General features: G+C 35.9%; 3 protein-coding genes and 1 long non-coding RNA gene across 11 annotated transcripts; 1 reads left to right on the top strand and 3 right to left on the bottom strand.

Moving 5' to 3' along the window:
- Positions 1-7,093: 7,093 nt before the first annotated feature.
- LOC140893190 (beta-carotene isomerase D27, chloroplastic-like) lies at positions 7,094-10,099 on the bottom strand. Its single transcript, XM_073302255.1, has 7 exons — positions 9,776-10,099; positions 9,526-9,665; positions 8,630-8,722; positions 8,454-8,515; positions 8,230-8,336; positions 7,587-7,679; positions 7,094-7,262 (listed from the first exon to the last, which is right to left on the bottom strand). Exons 1-7 carry the CDS (start codon positions 9,993-9,995, stop codon positions 7,222-7,224), a joined length of 756 nt encoding a protein of 251 aa, XP_073158356.1. The 5' UTR covers positions 9,996-10,099; the 3' UTR covers positions 7,094-7,221.
- Positions 10,100-12,156: 2,057 nt separating this feature from the next.
- Positions 12,157-19,098, bottom strand: LOC140892565 (uncharacterized). The gene is made up of 5 exons (XR_012152851.1): positions 18,995-19,098; positions 18,785-18,873; positions 14,767-14,833; positions 13,115-13,227; positions 12,157-12,837 (listed from the first exon to the last, which is right to left on the bottom strand). It is a non-coding gene; the product is annotated as an uncharacterized lncRNA (long non-coding RNA).
- Positions 19,099-19,182: 84 nt separating this feature from the next.
- LOC140890958 (V-type proton ATPase subunit F-like) lies at positions 19,183-21,620 on the top strand. Its single transcript, XM_073299148.1, has 5 exons — positions 19,183-19,285; positions 19,448-19,549; positions 20,052-20,133; positions 20,711-20,793; positions 21,210-21,620. The coding sequence occupies exons 2-5, from the start codon at positions 19,487-19,489 to the stop codon at positions 21,372-21,374; spliced, it is 393 nt and encodes a 130-aa protein (XP_073155249.1). The 5' UTR covers positions 19,183-19,285; positions 19,448-19,486; the 3' UTR covers positions 21,375-21,620.
- LOC140890956 (pentatricopeptide repeat-containing protein At4g33990-like) lies at positions 21,545-26,585 on the bottom strand. 8 transcript variants are annotated; one of them, XM_073299142.1, is made up of 4 exons: positions 26,246-26,585; positions 25,835-25,955; positions 25,568-25,743; positions 22,450-25,010 (listed from the first exon to the last, which is right to left on the bottom strand). In XM_073299142.1, the coding sequence occupies exons 3-4, from the start codon at positions 25,577-25,579 to the stop codon at positions 22,557-22,559; spliced, it is 2,466 nt and encodes an 821-aa protein (XP_073155243.1). In that variant the 5' UTR covers positions 25,580-25,743; positions 25,835-25,955; positions 26,246-26,585; the 3' UTR covers positions 22,450-22,556. The 8 variants fall into 8 exon arrangements, with proteins under 8 accessions (XP_073155240.1, XP_073155243.1, XP_073155244.1 ...); XM_073299143.1 differs by lacking the exon at positions 25,835-25,955 and having other exon boundaries at positions 26,246-26,291; positions 26,428-26,585; XM_073299139.1 differs by lacking the exons at positions 25,568-25,743; positions 25,835-25,955 and adding an exon at positions 21,545-21,646 and having other exon boundaries at positions 22,525-25,010.
- Positions 26,586-26,904: the final 319 nt, after the last annotated feature.

The raw sequence follows: 26,904 nt of genomic DNA, 5'->3' as shown, positions 1-26,904 counted from the left end.
CAATTTATGGTCTAAAACAAGCATCAAGAAGTTGGAACCAGAAATTTGATGAAACAATAAAAGATTTTGGTTTCATCAAGAACCCGGAGGAACCGTGCGTGTACAAGAAAGTAGTTAAGGATGCTGTGACATTCTTAGTACTTTATGTTGATGACATCCTACTCATTGGGAATGATGTAGGGATGTTGCAGTCAACAAAGATATGGTTATCAGGTAGATTCTCGATGAAGGATTTGGGTGAGGCATCCTACATTCTTGGGATACAGATCTATAGGGATAGATCTAAGAGAATGATAGGACTCACTCAATCAACCTACATCGATACCATATTGAAACGGTTTTCAATGGATGGGTCCAAGAGAGGACATCTACCCATGTGTCATGGAGTTTCTCTATCCAAGTCTATGTGTCCCAAGACTGAAGCAGAGATAGAGAATATGACACATGTACCATATGCGTCAGCTATAGGTAGTATCATGTATGGGATGATATCTACCAGACCGGATGTAGCATTTGCTCTGAGTGTCACGAGCAGATATCAGTCTAATCCTGGTCAGATGCATTGGAAAGCCGTGAAGGACATTCTTAAGTACTTGCGAAGGACTAAGAATATGTTCATGGTTTATGGAGGACGAGAACTCAAACTGGAAGGCTTATACCGACTCTAGCTTCCAAAGTGATGTGGATGACTCGAAGTCAACCTCTGGATTTGTGTTCATGCTCAATGGCGGTGCTGTCTCTTGGAAGAGTTCCAAGCAGGACACCACAGCGGATTCCACCACTGAGGCTGAATACATTGCAGCATCAGCTGCTGCTAAAGAGGCCGTTTGGATGAGGAATTTCGTCCAAGAGTTGGGCGTCATTCCTGAATTTGTTGGTCCAGTCCCGGTGTACTGCGACAACACGGGTGCCGTTGCTCAAGCAAAGGAACCAAGGTCTCATCAAAGATCCAAACACGTACTGAGGAAATACCACATAATCCGGGAGATTGTGGAAAGAGGAGACATCAGTGTCGAACGAGTGGCCTCTGCAGACAATATCGCTGATCCACTTACTAAGCCTTTGCCAGGACCATTGTTTGACAAACATCGCGAAGCAATGGGTCTACGTAGTATGACTAGTTGGCTATAGGGCAAGTGGGAGATTGTAAGAGTGGGTGCCCAGTGAGCCAACTGTGTGGCTATGGGCTTTGTTGACTCTTTGTATAAACAATCTTTTGTTTAATATTATTTACACTTTTATGGCAATGACTTTATATTACTTCATATTGTTATATTGTGATATACTATTGTTGTTTTGATAAAAACCTTGAATATACTATAGTGTATGTAAGATGTGGTAGAACATGGAGATGTCTATCATGAAATACATCTTATAGTCACTGTATATTCTAAAACCGTTCCTAGTCGATTGAGCCGTCCGATAATAAGGATAAGGATCGCTCGAGTTTGAGACTAGCATTTGCGATGCGGAGTACCACGTTTCATTGGTAGGGAACATGGAGATGTTCGAAGCATGCAAATGGATATTCATAGGATGAATAGTCGAACTACCCTATCCGGACTTTCCAAGTGGTTATCACTTATCGAGTGGATAAAGTCCGCGGTTTTGGTTGTACACCATTAGTCCTTACGACTTGAAACATCATGGAGACTCTATATGCTAGTACTGTGCTTTGACTCGTTTACCGACTCTGAGGGGGTCATCAGGTGTCGAGATTGGGTACAGTTACGACACATATAGGAGTCAATGCATTGTTGTCAAGGATTCACCACATACTTGCGAGTGTGGATATCCTATGCGATCTGAGGAGATATTAGTGTGACAAATCTCTGGCTGGCCAGAGTACTTGATGTGATTTAAGAAATGGTTTCTTAGTAGCACATGCGATGTCACTAATTTGATCTTCAAGATGTATTGCATAGTTATCGAATCTTGAGCGACTCTCGATATACCAATGGTTGTTGATTCGATCGGGATATATGGATGAAGGGACCGTACTGTACGCTAACCAAAATCTACTGGTTCTTGTAGGCACTATCAGTGATACCTAGGGAATCATGGGGCGATGTTGCTAGGCGCTTTACCATGATTCGTTGGGCAAGTCGGAAAGTGTTGTTCCGAGTCACAAGGAGTTGTGAGCCCACGGCTAGCTGTATCCCTGAACCATTGAGGGTCACACAGTGTAATGGAGTTTTAATCCCCGTTGAGATAGTTAAATTTAAAGAGTTAAATTTAATGAACTAAGGAGTTGGACTTCTTAAATAAGAGTAAGGGAGTAGGATTTCCTAAAATGACATAGGGATGGACATTTTTGGAAACCACTGAATTCGGATTCAGGAAAATTTATTTTGACTTTAAAATGTGCAGAAATGGTTTCTGTGCACATTGGTGAAATCAGTTCATCAATCGGAGTCACGATGAAATTTTATATTAATTTCTGAACGAGCGGGCTTTGCTTGTCGGGCCCCAGCTTATGATTAATGGGCCCTAAGGTGTTAGTGGCCTGCATTATAAATAAGTTATTTCAGTACAGAAATTACACAATAGGTCATAATTTTTGAGAGCAAAAATCGAAAACCCTAGTCTCTCTAAAAGAAATTTCGGCCGACCCCTCCCCCTCTGCCCGAGAAAATTCCGGTCTGTGATTTTGAATCGCAGTAAGGAATAACGAATCAAATTCGTGTATTCTCTTCGCAGAAAACTTCTGATAGATTTTCTAGTGCAATCTATCAGAGGGATTAAACCTCTGTTCGTGGACCTGATTGAAGGAGTTCATCGGTTCCAGGGAGAGACAACAAGAGCAGAATTGTTCTGTTGGTGTCCATTAATCTCGTTGCGAGATTTGAGGTAAAATTTATTTAATTGTTATTTAAATTTTACACACACGTAATTCAATCGATGAACGGTTGATACCCATACCATGGAAACGTTCCATGAAAAAATTTTTAAACTTCCGCTGCACCGGGTATCAATCGTAATTGGTCTGGGAACTCGCCAGTTTTCCAACAGTATGAGTTAAGTATTCGTTAACGAAGTTGGGTTCCTTTCTATATAATTAAATAGAAAAGTAAACAAATCAATATAGTTTATTATTAAACATAAAATAAATGAAAACAATTTATCCATAAGGCAAATAAAGTGGTAGCAAGCAATCTATTTTAGCTTGCAGTTATTTGCCCTATGAGTGTAGAGTTTCTGTAGATTGGCATGACTCTCCGTCTTGCGTTATATTTCATCGTTTTTTTCTTCTCATTTTTCTTTTCGCGAGGAGTGCAACTCATCAGTTTCCTCGATGCGTATGTATTTTTCGGCTCTAGACAATAGCTCCTCCAAGGTGTTCGGGGATTTTCCTGCTATAGATTCTTTGAACCTTCCAGAAAGAAAGTTTTGCTGCATTATTCCAGCCAGCAAATCGTGGTTCACGTGTAGGACTTCGTGAACTGCGTGAGTAAATCGTTGAACATATTTTCTTAAGCTTTCTCCATCTTTCTGAACGATTGTAAATCGATACGCTGTTGTTTTTGGGTATTTCTTGTTAATTGAGAATTGTTGGATGAAGCACTCGGTAAGTTGCTCCAAGTTGGCAATAGATCCGGATGGCAGCTTATTGAACCATGTGACCATGATAACGTTGTTCGAAATATCTTGCAATAAGCAGCATCTGTGATGTCATACAAATATGCTTTTGCGTAGAATTTGTTAATATGATCTTGAGGATCACTAGTTCCATCGAACTCAGGTAGGTTGGGGATTTTAACTTTCTTAGGCAATGATTCAGATAGAATGACGTTAGTGAACGGGCTCCGACGTGCAGGCAAGATTGCTGACGAATTCTCTCCAGTTACATATGTGTGAGATCCCTCCCCACGGGTTGTATTAGTGGTATTGTTTTCGTCAGAGACGTCGTGAGCTATGTGAGAACTTGTTTCACCCTCTTTATGAGTAGTATTTTTCTTGTTCCCCTCAAGATCTTTGTCATTAACTTTAGACTTAGTTTTCTTTGGGTCTTTTTTATCAGGGTCACAAGATGATGACCCTATTTTATGAGCTCTCTTGTCGGTGCTCCGGCGTTGACGAGATGTCACGAGCTGAGCGACTGCTTCAGTTGCTGCGCGTGCAGCTGTTCCTTCCATTAAGACTGTCAACGTTTCTTGGGTGAAACTAAATACATGCGGTGGTTTGGAGATTGGAGGTGAGTCTCCATTGCGATTATTTCCTTGAGTTGTTTGTGATGGAGTATGCATTCTCAATGATGCAGTGAACAAGTTCCCACGGATGGCGCCAAGCTGAAGTAGCGAAAAATTGATATTACCCGATTGGAAAAAAACTGGGTAACGGGTGGAGATCTGGATAACCGGATTAATACTCGGGTTGTTCCAAAGTTCGATCTTCGTGGGTTGTTACCTGCATCACAAAGCAAAGTGAGTGGCGCCGGGAGTTGCCCGGCGAAGACACTCCGACGCTCAAGTCAGTATATGCCCAATAAAAGTTCTAGAAAACTAGAGCATGTGACTATAGAATGTGTACCTTAATAATGAGAGAACTTGAGCTATTTATAGATAATCAGAGAGTTTCATGGACTTTAGCCTCTTATGGGTTTTGAGGTATTTATGGGCCTTGATAAAGTGTTCAAATAAATATCGGAGTAATATGGGACCCATATGGATTGAGTCATTGAGCTTGGGCCCGACAGAAAGTCAAATTGGGTAATAACCCATCAATGAGGTTGAAAATATTTGTACCATGATTTTAAAGTTTAAACTCTTTTATTAGATAGAAGAAAATACTTTTATATTATATATATTTCTATATATAAAAAATTGTGTACAATTATTCGAGTAGCTTGCGATCGAGCTGCTTGAGTAGAAACAATCAAAAGTAAAACTTGATTCGAGTGAAAAGTCGAGCTATTTGAACTTGATTAAATCGTTCACGAGTTATTCACGAATAGTTTGATTTATTTGTATTCTCAGTTTTGTATTATGAGCACCTATTTTATAGGAGTGTGAATGTAAAAAATAAAATGGAAGGATGAATAAAGAAAATGGAGTGATTCCAAGTAGCTAGTACAAAATATAAAACATATTAGAGCTGTCGCCATCTTTTCATTTGAATGCTTCTGATTTTAAGTTATTGATGGCAATTAATTTTGTTTACAGATTTGTACTCGAATAACTTTGCAGTGTGTTTCTTTCTATTGCGAATTTCTAAGTGTATCATTCGTACCGCGTACGCACAACCACTGCCCTCAGATCGGGGTGAAATCAATTAATTTATTATGCCCCACACAGGGTGAATTAATTATAATGTTTTTCTAAAAGAAAAAGTAATAATAATATTAAGAAAATATAGGCCATTTTTTTTTTTCAGAATATTAAAGGTAATTCTGAGAATCACATCTCAAGAAACGAGAGTAAACATAGGTTATATTTGTTAAGAGTTGTCTTTGTCTATATAAAAAACTTTTAAAAATTTTATTTAATCGATATAAAACACAATTAACACATCAACAATATTATTTTAGAATCTACGTACTAATTAATTGCATCAGCCAAGGTATGGTGACTATTTCCGCACAGCTCGTATTCATCGTCGTTCTCGATCTAAACTTCTGGTATTGCTGCAGCTCATCGACGGCGATGACTTTCTTTCTTTCTTTTTTTTTTTTGAGTGATTTTTGAACCAATCCAATTAACACATAACTACATATACTAATATATATGTGTAGGGTATAAATAATAGTAATTAATTTCAATGTCAACCTCTTCCAGGTAGAAATGGACCTACAACATCGACTAGTGGCGCCACCAAAATAGGACCACCACGTGAAGGCTAAAAAAAAAGGGTACTGGAATAGTGGGGAAGCCATGCACCCTCGCTTTTCAGCTTAAAGGTGTTCCGAAATGGGACACAAGCAAGTGTTACTCTATATATCTCATTTCATTCTTTTTTCTCTATTCATAGTCACATTTTTATCGCAACTGATCCATCGATCCATTTTTTTATACTCGACAATAGTTTGAAATTTGTATCGAATTAAGAAATCATATTAATTATATTCTTGTAATTAATATATCGATTAGTACGTGATTCGGGTCGGTATGTTTTCGAAGCCCTTGAGTTTCGCATGCGGGTCATTCTTGGAGACAAGCTTATCTCTGCAGGTGTGGAGGTACTCTTTGCATTCGCACATGTCAATGTTTTGTGTTTTTTAAGACACGTTTTGTTTTTAAGATGCTTTCACATGATCAAATAATTAGTCAAGAATATAATTGAATTATTCGAGTTCATAAGAGTGTTTTTCGAAAAACACACAACATTTTTATGATGCTTCCACGCGAGTGGGATTTTCGAATTTGTTTTTAGACACGGTTTGATACGAATGATGATGCATTATTTGATCATACATTTTTTTAGTTTCATTTTTACCTTTAACTCCATGATCTACAAAAAATTAGAGTTAAAAATCATTATATTATACATATATATAATCTCACTTGGAAACATCCATAGTCATTTCATATAACGAGTACATATAATAAAGACATACTAATTAACTTGGACTCAAGCCTGCCAAGTGTACAAAATGGACTATTCTAACAAGCCCCAAACTTTATTGGGCTAAACGAGAAACGCCCCTCTTCTCTAATCCGTTTCACCCCGCAAAATCATACTGGTCAAAATTTCAGAAATAATTAGTTAAATCATATTTCATATGATTTATTAAACCCAATAAAAAAGTAATTTCTTTAGTAATTAAAACCCAATAGAAAAGTCCACTCAATTCTCAACACTTTTCCCAATGTTCCTCAATGAGAGAGAAGGAATTTTATTTTGGAAACTTGTAGTATATACAGAGAGCACTTGAAGTGGGAGACATTACTGTGTGTGCCCAATTTTGCTGTCCTTAAACACTACAAACTAATCATGAGTCGAACCACTTTTACATTCTGCTGCTGAGTGCCAACTTGGTGTAAAACATTCCAACTTAAATAAGTCCAAAACTTCAATTGAAGATTGTTAATAATTGTATGCAATTGAAAAAAAATTAAAGTCTAACTTGAAATCCATTGATTTTAAATCCTTTGAATCTTTTTATTCAACATTAGTCTTATGACGAATGATTCGAAAATAACACGAGCAAACAAATGTCGATCACCAGAATATTTATGTTTCATGGACGTTTCGGACCGGATTTGTGGCGATCACTCCACATTACTAGTTTGTGCAGTTCTTGTGATGTTTCCTCACTTCTTTGCCTGCATGAACATAGTCATAATTAAGAATAATGAGCATACAATCCCATAAATTAAAAAGACACTTCTCTCTTATATATGGAACAATGAACATTTTTTTTGTCAATGTTATATGTTTTGAGAGGACAAATATCATGACATGTTCAATTGGGAAAACTTTCATTTTCGTCTCGTATGTTTGTCTACTTGCAATTTTTGATCATATATGTTATTAAAATCAGGTTTTAGTCATATATATGTATTTCAATTTTTGTCAAATTTTAGTCATTTTCACAGAGATTGTTGATATGATGTTATACATGTGAAATTGAAGTGAAAATCGATTACATTGCTTGAAGCACGGCTGGGTGAAAGCTGGATCACTGGACTGCGACGGAGGTTCTTGACCAAATATCATTTCACAGCTCATATCTTCAAAATCTGTCAAATTTACAACTGTTCAAGAGATGATTTGAATCACATAATTATATATATATAACTAATTATTAGATGGATGCAAAATTAAAGATTCATTAAATAAAATAAATAACTTCAACTTTAGATATTTCTTGATGTTATTGCCACCGCAAGTTATACATGCACATGATATGTTGTTGGTATACATTACATGGTGGAGCTTAATTTCAAATTGGCAATATTGTGTGGGTCTACTCGAAGCCTCGAGTGGCTAATAAATGGGGTCCTCCATTGATTTTAATCTGCCAGGTCTCCGAGTTTTAGTGCACACACTGTTTATCCTCCTTGGGTATCATTCACCTTTTTCCCTTTTGTCCTCTAATGTGCTTACACAAAATACATCTTTAATTTCTTAACCACCAAAATATTAAAAAAATAAAACATTATACTTCATGCATGTGTGGTTCAACAAACAAGTACAATATATACTATACCCCAAATTAAATGAAAAACAAAATATATGTGTGTAACTTGGAAAATTAGCACCACTAGTTAATTATTTTAAACTACTTACTGGGAACCATGTTGATGGGCATTCCCAGTGATTCCTTGATGAATGCTTGAGAGGGCATCTTGCAAAGGTTGGTGCACATTCCCACACAATTTGTCCCCTCCAAAAACCTGAAGAAAATTTCGAACTAAGATGATCATGTGATGAATATCCAGTACTACAATTTATTAAACAAGAAATTCACTAATTATATAAACATAAATATTGATCATCGATCGACACTATACCTGCATTTCGGTACGTACACTACATTCTTTTCTCTTTTCCCTTCGAACTCCGCCTCTTTGACCTTGCATCGATCGAGTTTTGGGACGTGTTAACTCGCTGTTAATTTCAACAATAATATAATGCAGGCACATGACATCTACGATTCAATAGTTGTTAGATAGCTAGCTATATATACCTCACAGGGACCAACTAGCCATGAGAAGAAAATTGTTGTGAAGATGGCAAAGTATTCCCTTGCAAACTTAGACGGTGGCATCACTGCTTTGATCTTCTCTACATAAAAAGGGAACTATGTTGATGTTTATGTGCGTGTGTATATTAATGGGCTTCATTAATTTTGGCAAAAAATTATGTAAATTCATAAATATTACAAATGAAAATGTTAAATTATTTAATGCATCAACGCAAATCCAATGTTTACGATTCCGGAGTGAAGCATTTTTGGAGTCCATGACATTGGTTGTATGAATGGGATTGATCTCATTCTCAACTCATATACTCTAATTCCTAGCACACTTGAATTTTTAAATAAATATGTCCAATTTATTAATTTTGATTCTTCTCATGTAATATGATTTAAAATGAAAGCGACATGCAATTATTTTTTTAAAAAATAAAACCAAACTTCTAGCCTTGCCGACCTATTTTGGTAAAATATTAATCCTAAACTTGTACGTCTTGTTTTTTGATCTTGGGTGACGAAATAAAAACTACTAATATTTGCATGTATGTATATATATAGAGAGAGAGAGATATATATTCGATGTTATTTTTCTATACGAGCTACCTAGCAAGCTCCAAGTCAACTCTTAAACTTATATTTAATTTTGTAATTTGATTCCCTCATGTATTCTTCATCATCATTTGAAGCATTTTTAATTGTAAGGCAGTCCCATCAGAGTGTCAAATAGAGATATATATAGAACACAAGCGCATTTGAAATAGTTTTATAATTTCATGAGTGTCGAATAAAAACATATAATAAATATGCATTTGAGATAATTTTGTAATTTAATTTCAAAACAACTAGAGAATATGAAAATTTAAAGGGTTTAGGTAACGGAAACTTGCCAAGGACAGTATAGGCCTAGGGAAGGCTGTCTCAAGAGTTTGAATCACTAGGCTTCTTTGTTGGCTCGGGTTAAAGCGTCGCGACGCCATCGTCGCCGCCTCAATCAGCCCATCGTACCCCCTCTTCTCACTCCGCAGCCCTTTTAGTTAATGAATAAAAATAAAAAGATCATATCAACAAAAGTACTACATACATGTGTCTTTAGTTAATAAATATAGAAGAGGGAGGTGAAATATATATAATAAATGCCTGTGGAAGATTGTAAGCTGTGAGAGAGATGGCGAATGGCGAGACGATCGAACCAGTTATCGTTGTATACGCCGGTTTTGGGTTCACGAGGGGAAGTAGTCGATGTGTCCAAAGTGTTGTGTACAAAAAGAGAACGTACGTGACCGTGCATGGCGATTCTCCGGTTGATTCGAGGCGGCATAAGCAGGCTGTTGCGTGGTTGAACGAGCGTTGCCTCCATGATTGGGCGGTGGTGAGAGCTAGAGGTGGATTCCTTAGCTCAGGCGAAATGAACAAGAGTGAATTGAATGTTTTGTTTAATATATAGGAAAGAAGAGGAGTGAGTATACAGTATATTTAGTTTGTATAAAACAACAAAAGCTAAGAAGGGGGAATATTTTGCCGAAGCTCTTCCTTTTTATGCTGTAATAAGCAACTGGGAATCTTGACTTATTTATTTATTTATTATTAATATTAATAATTAGTATTGACAAAAACTCCTATGAGACGGTCTAAAGGGTTACTTTTTTTAAACGGGTCTCTTATATGGGTTATTCATTAAAAAGTATTACATTTTTTGTCAAAAGTATTACTTATTATTATAAATATGGGTAGGGTTGACCCGTCTCACGAATGAAACCGTTTCACAAGAGTATTACTCATTAGTATTATCGATGAAATCTATAATAATCTCTAACGAAAACGTGATTGAAACACTATATATATAGATGGGTTACATCTAAAAATTTCACTGTGCCTGAGCTCAATTATAAAGTTTCACTCCAAATATTTTTGCGGTCCAAGCTTATTTAAGTATTATTTATATTTAATTTAAGCAAATCCAAAATTCTACAAAAGGCGCCATAAAAAGCTGAAGCCCATGAAATTCTCCGAATATCTATAAATAGCTCAAGTCACCTCATTATTAAGGCACACACTTTCTTTAGCACTATAGCGCTCTACTCTCAATTATTATTCCTTGAGTAATCACTAACTTGAGCGTCGGAGTGCCTTCGCCGAGAACCCTCCCTGCTCCTCTAACTTTGTTTTGTGAAGATCTCGATTGAGAACATACAAGGAACTATTCATACTCCGAATTTTGCGAAAGCAGCTTGTCGAGTACAATCAATTTTTGGCTACATCAATTTGTTTGTTGCACGGCTCAAACATCGCATCTTATCATGCATAAGCAACAATTTTTTATTTATTTATTTATAACAAATGTCTTTTGGTTGTTTGGTTTGATGCATAATTTCGACATTAGCGAGAATATAGTTGTGAACAAGTTATGACCATTTCGAAAGATGTTATTTCAATATATTATTTAAATATTTAAATTGCATCCTAACCATAAATTTTAACGTTTAGTAAATTGTCGAAAATTTCACTGCAATCATCATCAACATCACTTCATTTTGATTTTTTTTTAAAAAAAAAAAACTGATTTAATCGTCGAAGCAATAAATGTCTGATACTTTCAACCCAAAAAGATAACATATATCTTTTAATTTTTGGACAATTTTAGCCTATTTTCGTCGGAATGGCTATGTTTCCACGTCGCAGAAAAAATTGCAATTTTGAGTAACACGAAATATTCCGAGTCTTACTAGACGGCGATCTTGGTCAAGTTTGAACGGGGGCGTGTGGAAAAAAGACAGAGGTATTGAATTTTCCCATTATTTTCCAAATTCTCAACTTTTTTATATGTTCCTGGGTATCATGGAAAGCTGGGCTATTTTCAGAGTTCGATTTATTAGGCAATGGGATTCTCAGCGAAAGGGGTACGTTCGTTAGGACTTTTGTTGATGATAGTATTGATTTGTGTGCAAGCACTGTGGCTGCGGGGAGTAAGAATCCTCACGATTTGAGAGTCAACTGGAGAGCCAGCTTCTACAGGGGCGGAGGCGGGCACGGAAGGGGCCTTGAGGGTGGTTCCGGCGGAGCAATTCAACCAAATAGGCATGGTAACGTCGGGGGACAAGAAGGCAACAAAAACGGCGATAAAAAGGATAGCGGCATTGGGTGCCACACTTGTTAAAATGGAGGCTATAATTTTGAGCAGCGCACAGCCGCACACCATGGTGGCAGAATTGGTCTCATAAGTTTTAGTACACAATAACTTGATTTATTTATTTTATTTTTTTTCAATCTTTTTCTATTCTGTCAAATATTAATACTTCAGCAAATATTTTGTTGGTGTCACGTCAATCTTGAATCTTCCGAAGGAAAAAGGCCTAAAAGTATAAAAAGAAGGCAAATGATCGTATTATGTCCTATTGTGATGCAAATCCCCTAGACGTCATCAAACCACAGAAAATGGGTGTTCTATTTCTTTTTTTAAAAAAAAATATTAAATGGCATCTGCATCAATAAGAGTATTTTCGGCACACCCTTCTCTCTCAAAGAATATGTAAGAATACATTTAATTAAAAGCATTTGATTGATATAAACATGGTGAAATTTTTAAGATAAACGAAGGTGTGCCCCTGCGTGCGCTCTTTACTCGTAAATAGGTGTAAAGAAAGACACACGGGGACTATTGGATGAAGTCGAACCCCCCAAAAAAAGACACCTTGAAAGGGTACATAACAGGTCCTTTTTCAAGCATTTTTGTTGCTCGGTTCTAGACCAAAGACTGCAGATGAACTTGACAATCATAAAAAGGAAAACAGACCCTTTCAAATCTAGAACAGAGAACTACCTTTGATGGGTTTCTATGAGGAGGAAGCAATTTAAAGGCACAAGATTTGCTAAAACATCATGATGAGAGAAAGAAGAAAGAACCAGGAAACTGAGAAACTTTGACAGTTCACCACTCTTCTGAGCTGACAATGGTTGTGTTGTGCACAAGGCAGGCACTCGCTCTTGGATTGATGGCACATTTTTGCTGCATTATATGAGAAGTAAGGGGTGGATGTTGTAATTCTACAACCATCAGAAGAACACTTGAATATTATACTAGAAATCTGAGATGACAAGCATATGCTTGTTTTCTCCTTTCCGTAGATGAAGCAATTGCGGTTGAAAACCTCCAGTGGGTAAATCTTCCGTCTCAATTGGGGTTTCTCATGATGCACGTCTTCCTATAAGAAATTTCGAAAGGAATTGGTAACGCAGATTTTTCATCTAACACATTGTGATGAACTAATAATGATGATGAATGAGAAACAAATTTGATATATTTATTCACGGTACAAGAAAAAAATCCCATGTTACAGTTAATACTAGAATGAAAGCATGTGAATGTGCGTTTAATTGCTCTAGAGGTTTGATATCGAACAAACAAAAAATGAAGGTAGGATGTGACAAATCACCTGCTGCATTCTATTAAATTACATTGAGTCGCTCATGAAGGCAAACCTTTAGATTGGAAGATGAAACAGGAGCAATTTAAACATGTTTAAGAACATCATCCCACAAGTATCTTCGGTATTTTTACAATCCAACTAGCAGCTAAGTTTCTTCTTTCGCACCTGAATTTCAAATTATTGCATAAAAGGTAAGAAAGTAATGCGTAATGATATATGGCTTAAAAAAGGAACATAATCCATCACAAATTTTGAGGTGGCAGCCATTTATTACTGGCATCCAAACACAGTTTTTCTTTGATAGTAGACAATTGAATATGCTAAAAAAATGGCTTGAGAAAGAACAATTAATGTAATAAAAAAGAAAACTCGTAGTATGATCACAGTATGAGCAGCACATTTTCTTTCTTGTTAGATATCTCTGGCTTAAAACAAATTTCAATTAGCTTTAAATGACCATATAACAAAGAATTGGTAGACGTACGATCAGTAAAGAAAAACAAATCGAGTAAAAACTGTACTGGATGTAATGTGTGAACTAACCATTGACTAAAGGAAAAACAATAAATAATACGACGATCAAGTAACGGCTAATTTAATTGATAGTTTGATACGATGGATTATACTCATGGACAATATTCATGTCGATCAAGTAACGACTAATTTAATCGATACAGATGGATGATACCCATGGACAATATTCATGCTGTGCCAAGTTTCCACCGACTCTTAACGATCACTTCGAATTTTCCGAAGCTGACAAACAACCCACCGTAAATAAGAAAAGGACTATTGAGAAGCTATACAAACTCATGAACTGCAATAGAAACAGGGTCGCAAGCAGTTACCATGTATAGCTCATACAAATAAATTCTTTGAAGACAAATATGCGTATCACAACGCCTACATTTCCTTTTAAATTAACAGGTTAGGTTATTATTATATTTCCTCCGTTGCTGCAATAGTATATTATTCATCTGGAACACATCTCAGCGGACAGAAACTAAATTGAACATTCTATCAGAAAACCATCATAGAACCAAACATGCATTTGGATCACACGCAAAAGCTATAATCATAGTCAAACCTGTGACTAAAGGACTCTTGTAGACTTCACCAAGTACATCTAATTTGTCTTTACAAGTATAACAATTAAGCATTTATCCTGAATGTGTTGTAACTGTTATCCATAATTCTCACATACGGATAATCTAGTCCTAAAATTGTCAAGCTTCTAGAAATTCCAATATTCCAAAAATGTCACTTTAATAACTGATAAATATCGTACTGCCAGTAACTTTATATATAGCATTCTAACTTCAGAATTTTGGTGCATCACATTTTGTGTAGTGCATTTTAGAAGAATAAAATTTTAATACCCAAGTTTACACACGAGAGGAAGAAGGATAAAAATACAAATGAAACGTACTTTTGCCTAGTCTTTGTATTTCCAAATGATTCACTACTTCAATTTTTTGTCGCAAAGCAACAAATCATTGATTTTGAGTGGAAAAATAAAATGAAATTGTTGATCATGATTCTTATCGCTCTTGCAAACATCATAACAATATTTTTCCCAACTTAAAATTAGTATTTTTATTTGACAGGTCAGAATGAAGTACAGTTATTGTAGTTACCAAAATGGAGAATGCAGAATCAACAAGGCTTCAATGTAATAAATGTAACAGCTATGTACACACGTACCCATGAATTCAACAGCCGCCACAAGATTTGCTTCTCCCACTAGGTTTTGCAACCTTTTTCATCAAATCTGGTAGGTGCCATGAAAGTTTTTTAAATTCTTGACAGTGTTCACAATTGATTATTTACAAGGTAACATTCCAACTATCATGGTATATAAATATTTATTTATTTATTTATATTTGTTTTCATTTTTGCAGCCAGAAGATGAGTGAAAAAGGAGTGGAAGGCAAGTATTTTGACAACCATTGGTGAAATGAATGTCATTTTCTTAGTCCTACTTGATTAGTAATCTCCATGCCCATATATGTCTGTGAATTGTTTTATGATTTTTTGTGTTTTCAGGTATATGTATATGTCATGCACAAAAAAGTCATTATTTATGATTTCATAACATGGACCGAGCTGCTCATCTATCTTTTGAAATTTAATGAAGTTGTACGGAACTCGTGATGCATTTTATTTGATCTGTTAGAAATACTCGAGTTTAGATTAGGTCCGCACACATACAATTGAAGTATTTATGGTGAAAATAAATAATTACCAAAAGGGAACAAGTTTTATTCAATACTTCAATTGTATGCGCGCGGGAACTTTAAGACTTAATTAAAAATTTCATGCACTCCAAGCATTATTTTCAACACGTGTATCCGGGTTGACATGATAGGTTTCCATATTCAAGAAATTTCTTAATAGTCTCCATGCCCCACAGAAATTTATGAATTTTGTTAAGATTTTTTTGTGTTTTTACGTATGTATATGCATGCACACAAAAGTCAAAATTCACAGTTTCACAAGGAGGACAAAGATGATATCAATCTTTCCAAATCTATTAAGGTTTTCCTGATGTTTTTTGTTTGATCTGTTAGAAATACTCAAGATTAGATTAGGTCTCGAATCGTTAAACTCATTTTAAATTTTAACGAAGCGTAACTAGATTTGAACTATTTAACAGGCACCACTTCTGAATTTATTTAGTAGATCCAATAGAACACAAATTTAACGATAGTTGCATCATGGCAAAGGTGCTTCGGTAAAATTTTATTCATTTATGGGAAAAACTAATCGCCAAAAGTGCACAAGCTTGTTTAATTCTTCAAGTTCATGCGTATAGGAATTTAAAGACTAGCATGAAACTTTCATGAAGGTAGATCAAACGAGAAAAATGGCGCTCCTAAGTTGCAAAACTTTCCAACTCAAAATTACAGACATGGGGTTTGAGCTCTTAGTACTAATATATTACATCAAGTGAGGAAATGATACTTATCTATGAAAAAGAATTAGTTGACCGTCAATATTTGTATGATATGTTCTCTGTTTGTTCCCATCCCTATATTGATTATATTTGCTTATTAAGTTTTGGGTCATATTTGCCAAATATAACACACATGCAGAGACCTTGTCACCTACGAAAGTGAACCAAGTGACTGCTGATAATCAGGTATTTTCTGAATTTAGAGATAATTTAATTTGAAGTCACAAATGACTTTAGTTAAAAGATTTCTTTGTCACAATGCTGAAAGGAAACTGACCAATATTTTGAATTCTAGGAGGAAAATGAAGATCCCCAGCAAACAAATGATTTGACAGTTCACCAAGTCATTCTCAATGAGCCAGCATCTCCTCATGGTCAACCGCCACGGTAAGAAGCAATATTATTATAGTTTGAATCAAGTCAATTACTCAGATTTTAAGTTGAATAACACAAGAATAATTTCTCTCGATTTGAATTTCTTATGTACCTCGTGAATCATATTAGAGAATACACTGGGCCTTGGGTCTAAGGACTTCAGAGACAGGTTTCAGTCGAAAGGGCCAACATTTAGTGTGGAACTTTTCTTCCATAATCAAGTTAAATATCGCATCAATAAAAATGCTCAAATATGTATGTGTACATCCCACAACCAAATCTGTTACTATAATTTACTATTCCCAAATATAATTGTGCTGCATTCATGTTGGTGTATCCAACACCACAAGTTGTATTCTTTAAATCATCTCTACTGATCTCGTGGCAATTGCCCTACTTATTTGCACGAATTAACAATGAATTAATGCTTCTACCTTAAGCTTAGTAGATTCAAATCGACAACTGTTACTTTCCTATTGCTTCTGACATTTAAACATTCAAATAAGGCACATTTCCCAACCACAACAATATGCCATTTACCATAGCTTCTGTAATGTATATGGCGTGCTATTTACCATTATATCCACTCATTTAACATATTTGTAAATCAAGGATTGATGGGAGCGAAGGTGATAATGCAAATAAGGAGACAGCAGATTCTTCAACGAACCCTTCCCTCCCAGTACATGAAGAAACAACAAGTGCAAATCCGGCAAACCAAAGCAGACAAGGGTATAGGGCTTTAAGAATGAGGGCGGATAACCACCCCGATGTGGAACGTGAGACTGAGTCCAAAAGAAGGAAAACCAACCAAGCCAACACAAAAAAGTGATACGAAGACCAGTATCAGTGGATCGATATACCATATCTGCTTCAGTTTATTATTTAAACTACATCTTGAAAGTATTCAAGAGCTATTGATTATTTGTTTAGAATTAAGTATTTCCTTTCTTTGACTTGGTTTTTAGTGATGACCGTATGGTTATGGTCTGCAAAATCCTAAAGCCTGCAAGACGCAGAACATCTCTCTACTTCCGTATTCTATGTTGTTTCAGTTTGTTTAGATAACTAAGCTGTTGTACTATAAATGATACTTGAATCGGATGTCATTACAGACAAGCTCATCAAAAGAAGTCTTGTCTAGGTTTTCAAAAAGTTCATACTTGGGTCCAAAAAAATTATTTTACCCTCCACATAAATTATATTATTTAAAAAGTTGATAGCAATTTTTTTTCTCATTCTTCTGCGATTTTCTAACTCAAAACACCCATAACCCCTAACTCCACCTTCTTCCTCAGTCCTATGCTGCTGCAACAGCCACTTACCCTCATCTGATGTGTTAAATCATTTTGCTAAGATCCAAATTCACATGACGCAACACTTTCTTGAGCAAGTTTAGACTCCTAAAAATGAAAATGAATTAATGAAGGACACATATAAGAGAAGAGAGAGCCAAAATATCATTTTCATTCAACGTATAATGCATACAATAGAATTGTATTTTACACCACCGACCAGTCACTAATCTTCCAAACCTAAATGACTAAAGAAACCCTTTGTTTATTTCATTACTCTATTCATGTAAGATTGAATAATATGATGTAAATTTTGATTACATATTTTTTCAAGTTTTTTCAACTCTTACTAATAATGGAAGCTGAAAGGCCATTGACCATGTTCGTGGTGCGACAATAAACAGTCAATATCTAGTTTACGTACGGCTGCACTACTCACTAAAGGTCATTCAGCAACCGGACCAAGGTTTTAGCTTTTCCATTGTCATCAAATTTTCATTTCATCCCCTTTCATTTGAAAAGGTACACAGGCAAATAACACATGTTGAGAAACATTTCCACGTTAACTATATAGATATAAATGCCATTGTTTTTTCACAGAATTTCAGAAAGACTGAAAACTTTCTTTTTCTGATGGCCCAATTTTGATCAGAACTTGAGCATTCACAAAAACTGGACCTTAACAACAGCAAGAATTACAATACCTCTAATAATTAATGTGCGGACAGATTTAATTAGAATAGAGCTCCTTATGATTTTGCCGAAGGTAAATTTGCGGGTGAATTGGGAATCCGGTGAATGAATTTGTTCATATACAAAGATTGTTTTATTTATTTATTTTAGGAAATAAGATGATTATATTCGTAACTTTATAAAATCCGATATCAATATTATAACCAGCGGCCGAGTGCACAGAGCTAGCGTAATAATGAACATTATATGGCCATTGTTTCCCATTGGAAAACAAGGTATTTAGAAGCATACTAGCCACCAAAATTCTAGAACAAAAGTCAGAATCAACTTCAACCATGCAGACATTAAAAGAGTAAAATTAAACAAAAACACAATGTCAAATTATACCCACAAGAAAGCTCACCATGGCCGAGCCCTTGTTTCACCTCCATGTCTCGATCAAAAAGTAGCAACATTCAGCAGCCAGTGACATCAAACTCAAGTAAATCAGTCCTGTGCGCAGCAAACTAGTGAACTTTCGAAAAACAACACATCATAAGGTAAAATTTCATATTATTGGATCAAATATGACTGCAATACCATAAACTCAAGCATCAAAAACAGAACATAGTACCTGATGTAGCTCCAAGATGACTACTGATTGATCGCCGATTTTCTTGTTTCGACAAGATCATCAAATCAAAAAAGATGAAGTTTTTTATTTTTATCTTTATTTTTATTTTTATTTTTATTTTATCAACGTCAAATTGGGCCGAAACCCAATCATTTGTGTCTAATTATTACCGTCAGGGGTAGAATGGTAAATGCAAGAGCTTATATTCTATTCTATTTCGTCTTTTTCGCTTCGCTGGTGCGGTTCAACTATTTGCAGCTGATCCAAACTCGGTTCCACTGTTTCCCAAAGGTGAGAATAATTGTGTGAAAATTTTCAATCTTAGATTTGGATTCAATCTCTTCGATTAATTGTGTAAAAATTTTCAACAAAAATTTAGAGGCCGATGGGATTTTCCTTTTCCTGAATGTATTTTTTGGAATGTCTAAATCACACGATCCTTTTCATTTGAAGGCTTTGGTGATTGAAGTTCGACGAATTTGTTGCGTATAAATGGCTAACAAACCTCAGATCCGCACCAGCAGCTCAGCGCTCATTGCTATGATCGCTGACGAGGTACTGTTTGTTTCTAGTTTGTTTTTCTAGCTGAAATATTTATATTTTATCGCGAGTTGTAAATTGAGTTGCTCAATTGGATTGGACGCAATGGTAACAAGTTGTTTGCGTATTTTGTGATCCAAATTTTTCAGTCTTTTTTGTTTAGTTGTCCTCGTGGGTTGAATTAACTAAAATAGTTGTGTGAATGATAAAGATGGTTTAGAGTTTCTTTTCAAATTTTCAATCTTTTTGGTCTGATCGGGTGATCTTCTGGGTTTACCGAGCCTAATATGGATGTGGTGTGCAGATTATCCCTCTGATAATTGTTGATCACTGTTCCTTTTTGCCAAAGTTCCTTTATACCAGTAATACCTTATAGGGATAGATATATGTGTTCACTTGCATTATTAGTAAATACTTCTACCCAGGTCAGTTGTATAGCTTGGTGGCAGTGGTGGATTTGTCTTTCTGGTCTCTTCGTTAATTATATAAATAGATATGCATATGTAAATGGATGTAGGACACAATTACTGGATTTTTGCTGGCTGGAGTTGGCAATGTTGATTTAAGGCGGAAAACAAATTACCTCATAGTAGACTCGAGTAAGCCTGATTCCCATTCTCCTACTTTCTTTATCGTCAAAGTTCTACAATTGATGCAGTTAATTTACTCCATCCTTTAACTTATCTTGTCGAATTGGTCGTTTTATAAATGATTACAGCAAAAGTTGGCTCAGTGTTAGCATGTATATTTTTAAGTAAGGCTGAAATATGTTGCTGACATGTTGAAGATTTAAAGCGTGTGGAACTGATAACGTCACAAAGCACTTTCTCTTTATATTTTTTGTTTTTTTTTAAAAACAAATCGTGTCTTTTTTTATGAAAGTAGCTTCTTGTGTTTCTAGGTACTCAGGTTAGTCTTGTTAGATAGCTGTGGTGATTATGAGAATAAGTTCTTTATTCCCAGCATGGATTTTGATTGTTTTCTTCCAAGAAGATAGGGTAAACAAGTTTTTTTCTAAAATCTATGTGAGAGTAGTACAAACAATCAAGTGTCTTGATTTATCGACATCTGAATGTACTCATCTTACGAAAAAGGAATGGTATTATTTTGTCTTTGACTATTTGTGTTCGTCTGTGCTTGTATTGGCTCATTGTTGTTCCCCACTACTGGTTTCAGAAACAACAGTGAAACAAATCGAAGATGCATTCAAGGAGTACACGACAAGAGAAGACATTGCAATAGTATTGATCAGCCAATATGTAAGCTATTTGCTTTTTGTTAGTCGTTTGCTATATTTTAGTGTCTGAAGTAAGTTTCTACAACGAACATCTTCTTACGTACCTAAGCTGAAAGACAAAGTACCATATCATCTTGTGTGTGACTTGATTGGAAATTCGGTATGCTAGTTATCGTACATGACTAATAAATAACCAGATATAGGCCAAAATTTCAAAAAGTTTTTGAAGGCTTTAGATTTCATTTGTGTACAACTCATGATATGAGTGTAACTCATGATTGCATTTATCCTATATTTGCACACATTTTCAGTTAAACATGTATCTTAAATCATTTTGGGTTTCAAACTAGTAGAGAACGATTAATTCGCAACCTTAAAATTCTACTTTCAGACAATTTTGCATCGTGATGCTCGAAAATATTTTGTGCTTCATTTCAGGTTGCAAATATGATAAGGTTTTTGGTTGACAGCTACAACAATCCAATTCCAGCAATACTTGAGATCCCTTCCAAAGACCATCCATATGATCCCGCACACGACTCTGTACTCTCAAGAGTGAAGTACCTCTTCTCTGCAGAATCAGTGGCCTCCTCGAGGTACTAAAAATCTCATGAAATATACGTCGGTGCCTACTGCACCAGCCATTGAGATGTCATTGCCTGTGTTTTCCATATTTGAAGCTGTGATATACTGCCTTTTTTTCATTTAAATAATTCCAGAAACTTTTCTCAGTTCTCCTTTCCTCTTCGTTTTTGTGCAAAGTGGTTTTTAGCTGGAAATATAATTGGAAGACAAGCCATGTATACACATTTGTATCCGAAATAAGTATATTTTGGTGTTCTCTCATTAGTCCAGCTGTTGAGAGACCGCGGAATCTGCATATTTTAGCAACTATAAGCATTCGATGAATGTGTTTTCAATAGTTAATCGAAAATGGTGGACATTATGTTGATTGGAAACAATGGTAAAAATAGTTAACCATTCAGCATAGATTTACCTCCACTTGAGGAGAAAATACTTGGTCATAAGAATCACAAAATAAAAGACAGAAAAAGAGGTTAATTTTGGGACTTGGCTTCACCGTCGCACTTCCAACAAATACACCATCCAGATTTCACTGGACGAGTTTTTGAATCAAATTACCTGCTTTTGTCGAAAGAAATAAAAAAGCATTTGGCTGGGCTTTTTTTGATTCGGGTCGCTCCAGATGAGCATCAACGTGAGCCCAAATTATTTTATTCGATTCATTGCAAAATTTTGTATATTTATAACTTTCGGTAATCATATTTATATTTAAAATTTAAATGAGCTATGGAACGCAAGTCATGGTTCCGGTTTTTACTTCACAGAGCTAGCTAATTAAGTTTGAATCAAATACTCGAGCTGTTATTCGAACACTTGAGCCAAATCAAATTCGAAGAGTGAGGTTAAATTTCCCATATAAAATCAAGATCCATAACAGAATTCTTCAGTAGTAAAATCTTTGCGATGATTGTATTTTATATCAGGAAGAGAAATGATACAATTATTTAAAAAATAAAAAATTTGGATAAATATTAAAGAAAATATTTTAGTAGTTTAAAGTTTTTGGAAAGTGGATATGATAGTGATATGGAATGCACATTTGGTCTTCATCATCTATAATGCACATTTGGACGATACCAAACCAAAAATAAATAAAATAGAATGACAATGTACTTGCTGCTGAGACGATTTATGCAAAACATGAAGAGACCGAAAACGAGAGATTCACCTTCTAAGGCAAGAAACGGCTCACAAATTTTTTTACCAATAATCTCTACAAGAACATAACCCATCTTTGAAGTGATGAAACCGATTAGAATCCCTAACAATTATCTCTCTTTCAGTAATCTTAGAAATGAACTTTGTTACATTGTGACAATCCCCACAAACCCTCAGGTTCTTGTATATTCTAACACAAGTCTTTGGGGGCGTGTTCAGAATTGCATACATAATCGCCAACCTCTCGCTGTGGCTTCCAAGTATATTCTCTTTCTCGTCATCCTCAACATCTTGCAGAACAAAACTGTAGTCTGGTGTGTACCCTAAGCGTTTCATTTTACCATTCAATATAGCTAATTCGTTGTATATCTCCTCCGATTGAGGGTGAGTTCGGTTGCCCGTATAAAAGATTTCGATTCTATTTAGTTCAACCGAGCTCCACCCAGGAGTCTTCCTCAATCCCCTGTCCCTAGCCAATTCTCTCACTTCATCCACACCATTCCATTTCCCAAAATTTGCATAAAGATTAGACATCAAAACATAATACCCGATGTTACCTGAATCACCATCAAACAAGTGGGACGAGGCCTTTTTACCCATTTCGATGTTTCCATGGATTCGACAAGCACCGAGAAGAGCTCCCCATATTGAAGCGTCGGGTCTCAAAGGCATGTCATTTATGAACTTATATGCTGTTTCCAGTAGCCCAGCCCTACCATACAAGTCCACCATGCAACCATAGTGCTTCAAAGTAGGTTCAATTCCATAAGTTTTTTGCATAACATCAAAGCATTTCTTGCCTTGATCAACCAAACCCGAATGGCTACAAGCGGTCAACAACGACAAAAATGTCACATGGTCTGGATTCACTCTCTCGTTTATCATATCATCATAAAGCTTTAAAGATGTCTCACCAAAGCCATGGAGTCCATGGCACGATATCATGGCATTCCAAGGGACAGATGTCGTCTTGGACACTTCGTCAAATAAAGACATGGCTTCACCTAGCCTCCCACATTTTCCATACAGATCCATGAGGCACGTACATACGAACAAATCCAAGTGCAAACCTACTTTGATCACTTGACCATGAGATCTCATTCCATCCCTCAAGGCTCCCAGATGTGCATAAGCCGATAAAATGCTCACCCATGTTGCTTCATTAGGTTTCAAATCACTCGCTTTCACCATTCTATACACTTCAATAGCTTCAGTTGCAAGACCATTTTGAGCATAACATGTGATCATTGTGTTCCATGATATAATATCTCTTCGAGAAAGCATTTCAAAAACCTTGTGTGCACAGTCAATGACACCCAATTTTCCATACATGTCAACAACAGCATTTCCGATCACAATGTCATTATGAATCCAGCATCTACGCGTTATATATCCATGAATAGATTTGCTGCACAACAAATCATTGGTCTGCGCAATACTTGAAGATAAGCTGATTATCGTCAGCAAATCTGGAGAGAAACTGTGACCTAGCATTTGATGGAAGAACTTGATAGAATCATGCGGATAATCATTCTGCTCGTAAGCGGCAATAATGGAGTTCCATGAAACCAAATCTCTGATCACCATGTGGTTGAAGACATTTTGTGCACATTCCAACTCACAAAATTTGGCATACATATTAATCAAAGCATTAGAAACAAACACATCAAATTCCATTCCATGTTTTATGACATACAAATGAATCATAACCCCGCATAAAAAATCGTTCATTTCTGCACAAATTGGAAGAATAGTTGCTACAGTGACCGTATCCATCTCTACACCCTCCAATCTCATCTCGTCCAAAATGCTAAATGCCACCTTGGCATTCCCATTTTGGCAAAACCCAGAAATAACAGAATTCCAACAACCCACATCACGCTGCGGCATATTTTTGAAAATAATATGAGCAATATCAAATAAACCAAAGCGGCAATACATATGCACTAAGGAAGCAGCCACATACACATCCCATTCAAAACCCATTTTTGAAACCCAACAATGTAACCTTGCACCATCCCGTGTAGAGTAACAAGCTTTCAAAATTGGAGGGAACGTATGGAAATCTGGCCTAACCTCAGGGGTCGACAGCATCTCATACGCACATTTTACTGCTTCGCTAAAATAACCATTGCGGACATATGCAGATATCATTGAGTTCCACGTATAGGCATCTTTTCGTGAAACTTGGTTAAAAATCTGTGTAGACGAGAAAATGTCACCAAGATGGGCATAGATGTTGACCATTCTAGTGGCAACAAAAATGCTTTGGGTTTTTCCAGACACAAAAAGAAGAGCATGGAGGCGCTTGGCAATATTAGGTTCGGTGCAAGCCTTGAATAAAAGTTCAAAATCAATCTCCCTATTCTTTTTGTCAATGCCATGTGATGAAAAGGTGATGCTGCTCACACCACGTGAATGCTGAAAGTTACAGGTTGAGAATGACAACAAAGATCTCAAGATTCGCCTACTCTGCAGATGCAGGTGACCTGCAATCTGAGCAAGAAATGTTAGGAAAACTCAAAATACAGATACTAAAAGTCTAAAACGCAATTATAATCGGAAATAATGATTCAGAAGCTTTTTCTAAGATTTTTTTTAAATAAGCTTATCTTAATTTGTTTTTTTTAGTAATATTTTCTTGAAAATACTAATAACCAATTCCATAACTTCAAGCTTAAGAAAGAAAATAAATATAACGCTTCATTTATTGAGTAAATATTTAAATAGTTTTGCATACAAAATCAAGATTAACCCAAGGTAACATAATCATATCCCCAAGCCCAACAATCAACTTCCCAAATCACCAACATCCTCGACGATCTCCTACACGAATTCTACGTATCTCCATCCTATGATTTATTCCTACATTACAACTGCTCCACAATCGCAAATATGTGATTAAGGGCTGGCTTGAAGGCAGCGAGAATGCGGGATTTTATCTTTGGCGGCATCTATAACGCTTAATCAAGTGCAGGACAAATCTATCACTACATCAATTTTACGACTAATTGATCACATATTCACAAGTTAAAAACGAATGACTAAATTACCTGAACATACATATAAGAGCACAAGGCACTAATATCTCTTGGTAAGCCACCGCATAAATGCTCTAAATCGTCAATGGCAAATTGAATAGAACACTTGAGTCCACTATGAGGTAATTTGTTTTCCGCCTTAAATCAACATTGCCAACTCCAGCCAGCAAAAATCCAGTAATTATGTCCTACATCCATTCACGTATGCATATCTATTATAAAATTAACGAAGAGACCAGAAATCCAAATCCACCACTGCGACCAAGCCATACAACTGACCTGGGTAGAAGTATTTACTAATAATGCAAGTGAACACCTATATCTATCCCTGTTAGATGTTAGTGGTGTAAAGGAACTTTGGCAAAAAGGAAGAGCGATTAACAATTATCAGAGGGATAATCTGCACACACATCCATATTAGGCTCAGTAAACCAAGAAGATCACCGGATTAAACCAAAAAGATTGAAAATTTGATAAGAAACTCTAAACCATCTTTATCATTCACACAACTATTTTAGTTCATTCAATCCAAGAGGACAAATAAACAAAAAAGACTGAAAAAGTTGGATAACAAAAATACGCAAACAACTTGTTACCATTGCGTCCAATCCAATTGAGCAACTCAATTTACAATTCGCGATAAAATATAAGGCCTTCAGCTAGAAAAAGCAAACTGGAAACAAACAGTACCTCGTCAGCGATCATAGCAATGAGCGCTGAGCTGCTGGGTGAGAATCTGAGGCTTGTTAGCCATTTATACGAAACAAATTCGTCAAAATTCAATCACCAAAGACTTCAAATGAAAAGGATCGGGTGAATCAAACATTCCAAACTACATTCAGGAAAAGGAATATACATTCACAAGGCACTACCATCTCTTGGTAAACCACCGCATAAATGCTCAAAATCGCCTACGGCAAATTGAATAGAACAATACTTGCAACACCTAGCAAAGCCTCTGGCAAAATTCGATTACTGAATCATCTGCGATTTGGGGATTAGGGTTCAAGGATGGTTTGGGCCTTGGGGAGCTAATTCTCGAAATCGGTATAAGCGAAGTTCCTTGTCGGGTAAGTTCCGACCCGCAAGAAAAGCGTAATGATATGGGCCTTTGGTGGGCCCAATAAATTGGGCTAAGTTCCGTTTCACTGGACCCAAAATTCTTTATAAAAACTAGTGACCGTATCATGATTTATATATACATAATAATTTTTTCAAAAAAAATTGATTTAATTATGATAATTTACAAAACAAATAAACATGAAGTGAAGATTTTTTTTTTAATTACGAAGTATATTTTGTATCTTGGTGATGATAAATAAAGTCTTGGCTATCACTGAAATGTTGAA

The sequence above is a fragment of the Henckelia pumila genome, chromosome 3 (assembly GCF_033568475.1).
Source record: "Henckelia pumila isolate YLH828 chromosome 3, ASM3356847v2, whole genome shotgun sequence".
Classification (NCBI taxonomy): Eukaryota; Viridiplantae; Streptophyta; class Magnoliopsida; order Lamiales; family Gesneriaceae; genus Henckelia; species Henckelia pumila.
This window is presented reverse-complemented; position numbering and strand designations above follow the sequence as displayed.

Excerpts from the sequence above, each read along its gene's own strand:
- LOC140893190 (XM_073302255.1), bottom strand. The coding sequence starts at position 9,995 with ATGGAGGCAACGCTCGTTCAACCACGCAACAGCCTGCTTATGCCGCCT. Across the intron at positions 8,723-9,525 it reads CTAGGCCTATACTGTCCTTG|ATCAAAGCAGTGATGCCACC; the intron begins GCAAGTTTCCGT and ends TATGTAGAGAAG. Across the intron at positions 7,680-8,229 it reads GCCCATCAACATGGTTCCCA|ATTTTGAAGATATGAGCTGT; the intron begins GTAAGTAGTTTA and ends TAAATTTGACAG.
- LOC140890958 (XM_073299148.1), top strand. The coding sequence starts at position 19,487 with ATGGCTAACAAACCTCAGATCCGCACCAGCAGCTCAGCGCTCATTGCT. Across the intron at positions 19,550-20,051 it reads TTGCTATGATCGCTGACGAG|GACACAATTACTGGATTTTT; the intron begins GTACTGTTTGTT and ends AAATGGATGTAG. Across the intron at positions 20,134-20,710 it reads TTACCTCATAGTAGACTCGA|AAACAACAGTGAAACAAATC; the intron begins GTAAGCCTGATT and ends TACTGGTTTCAG.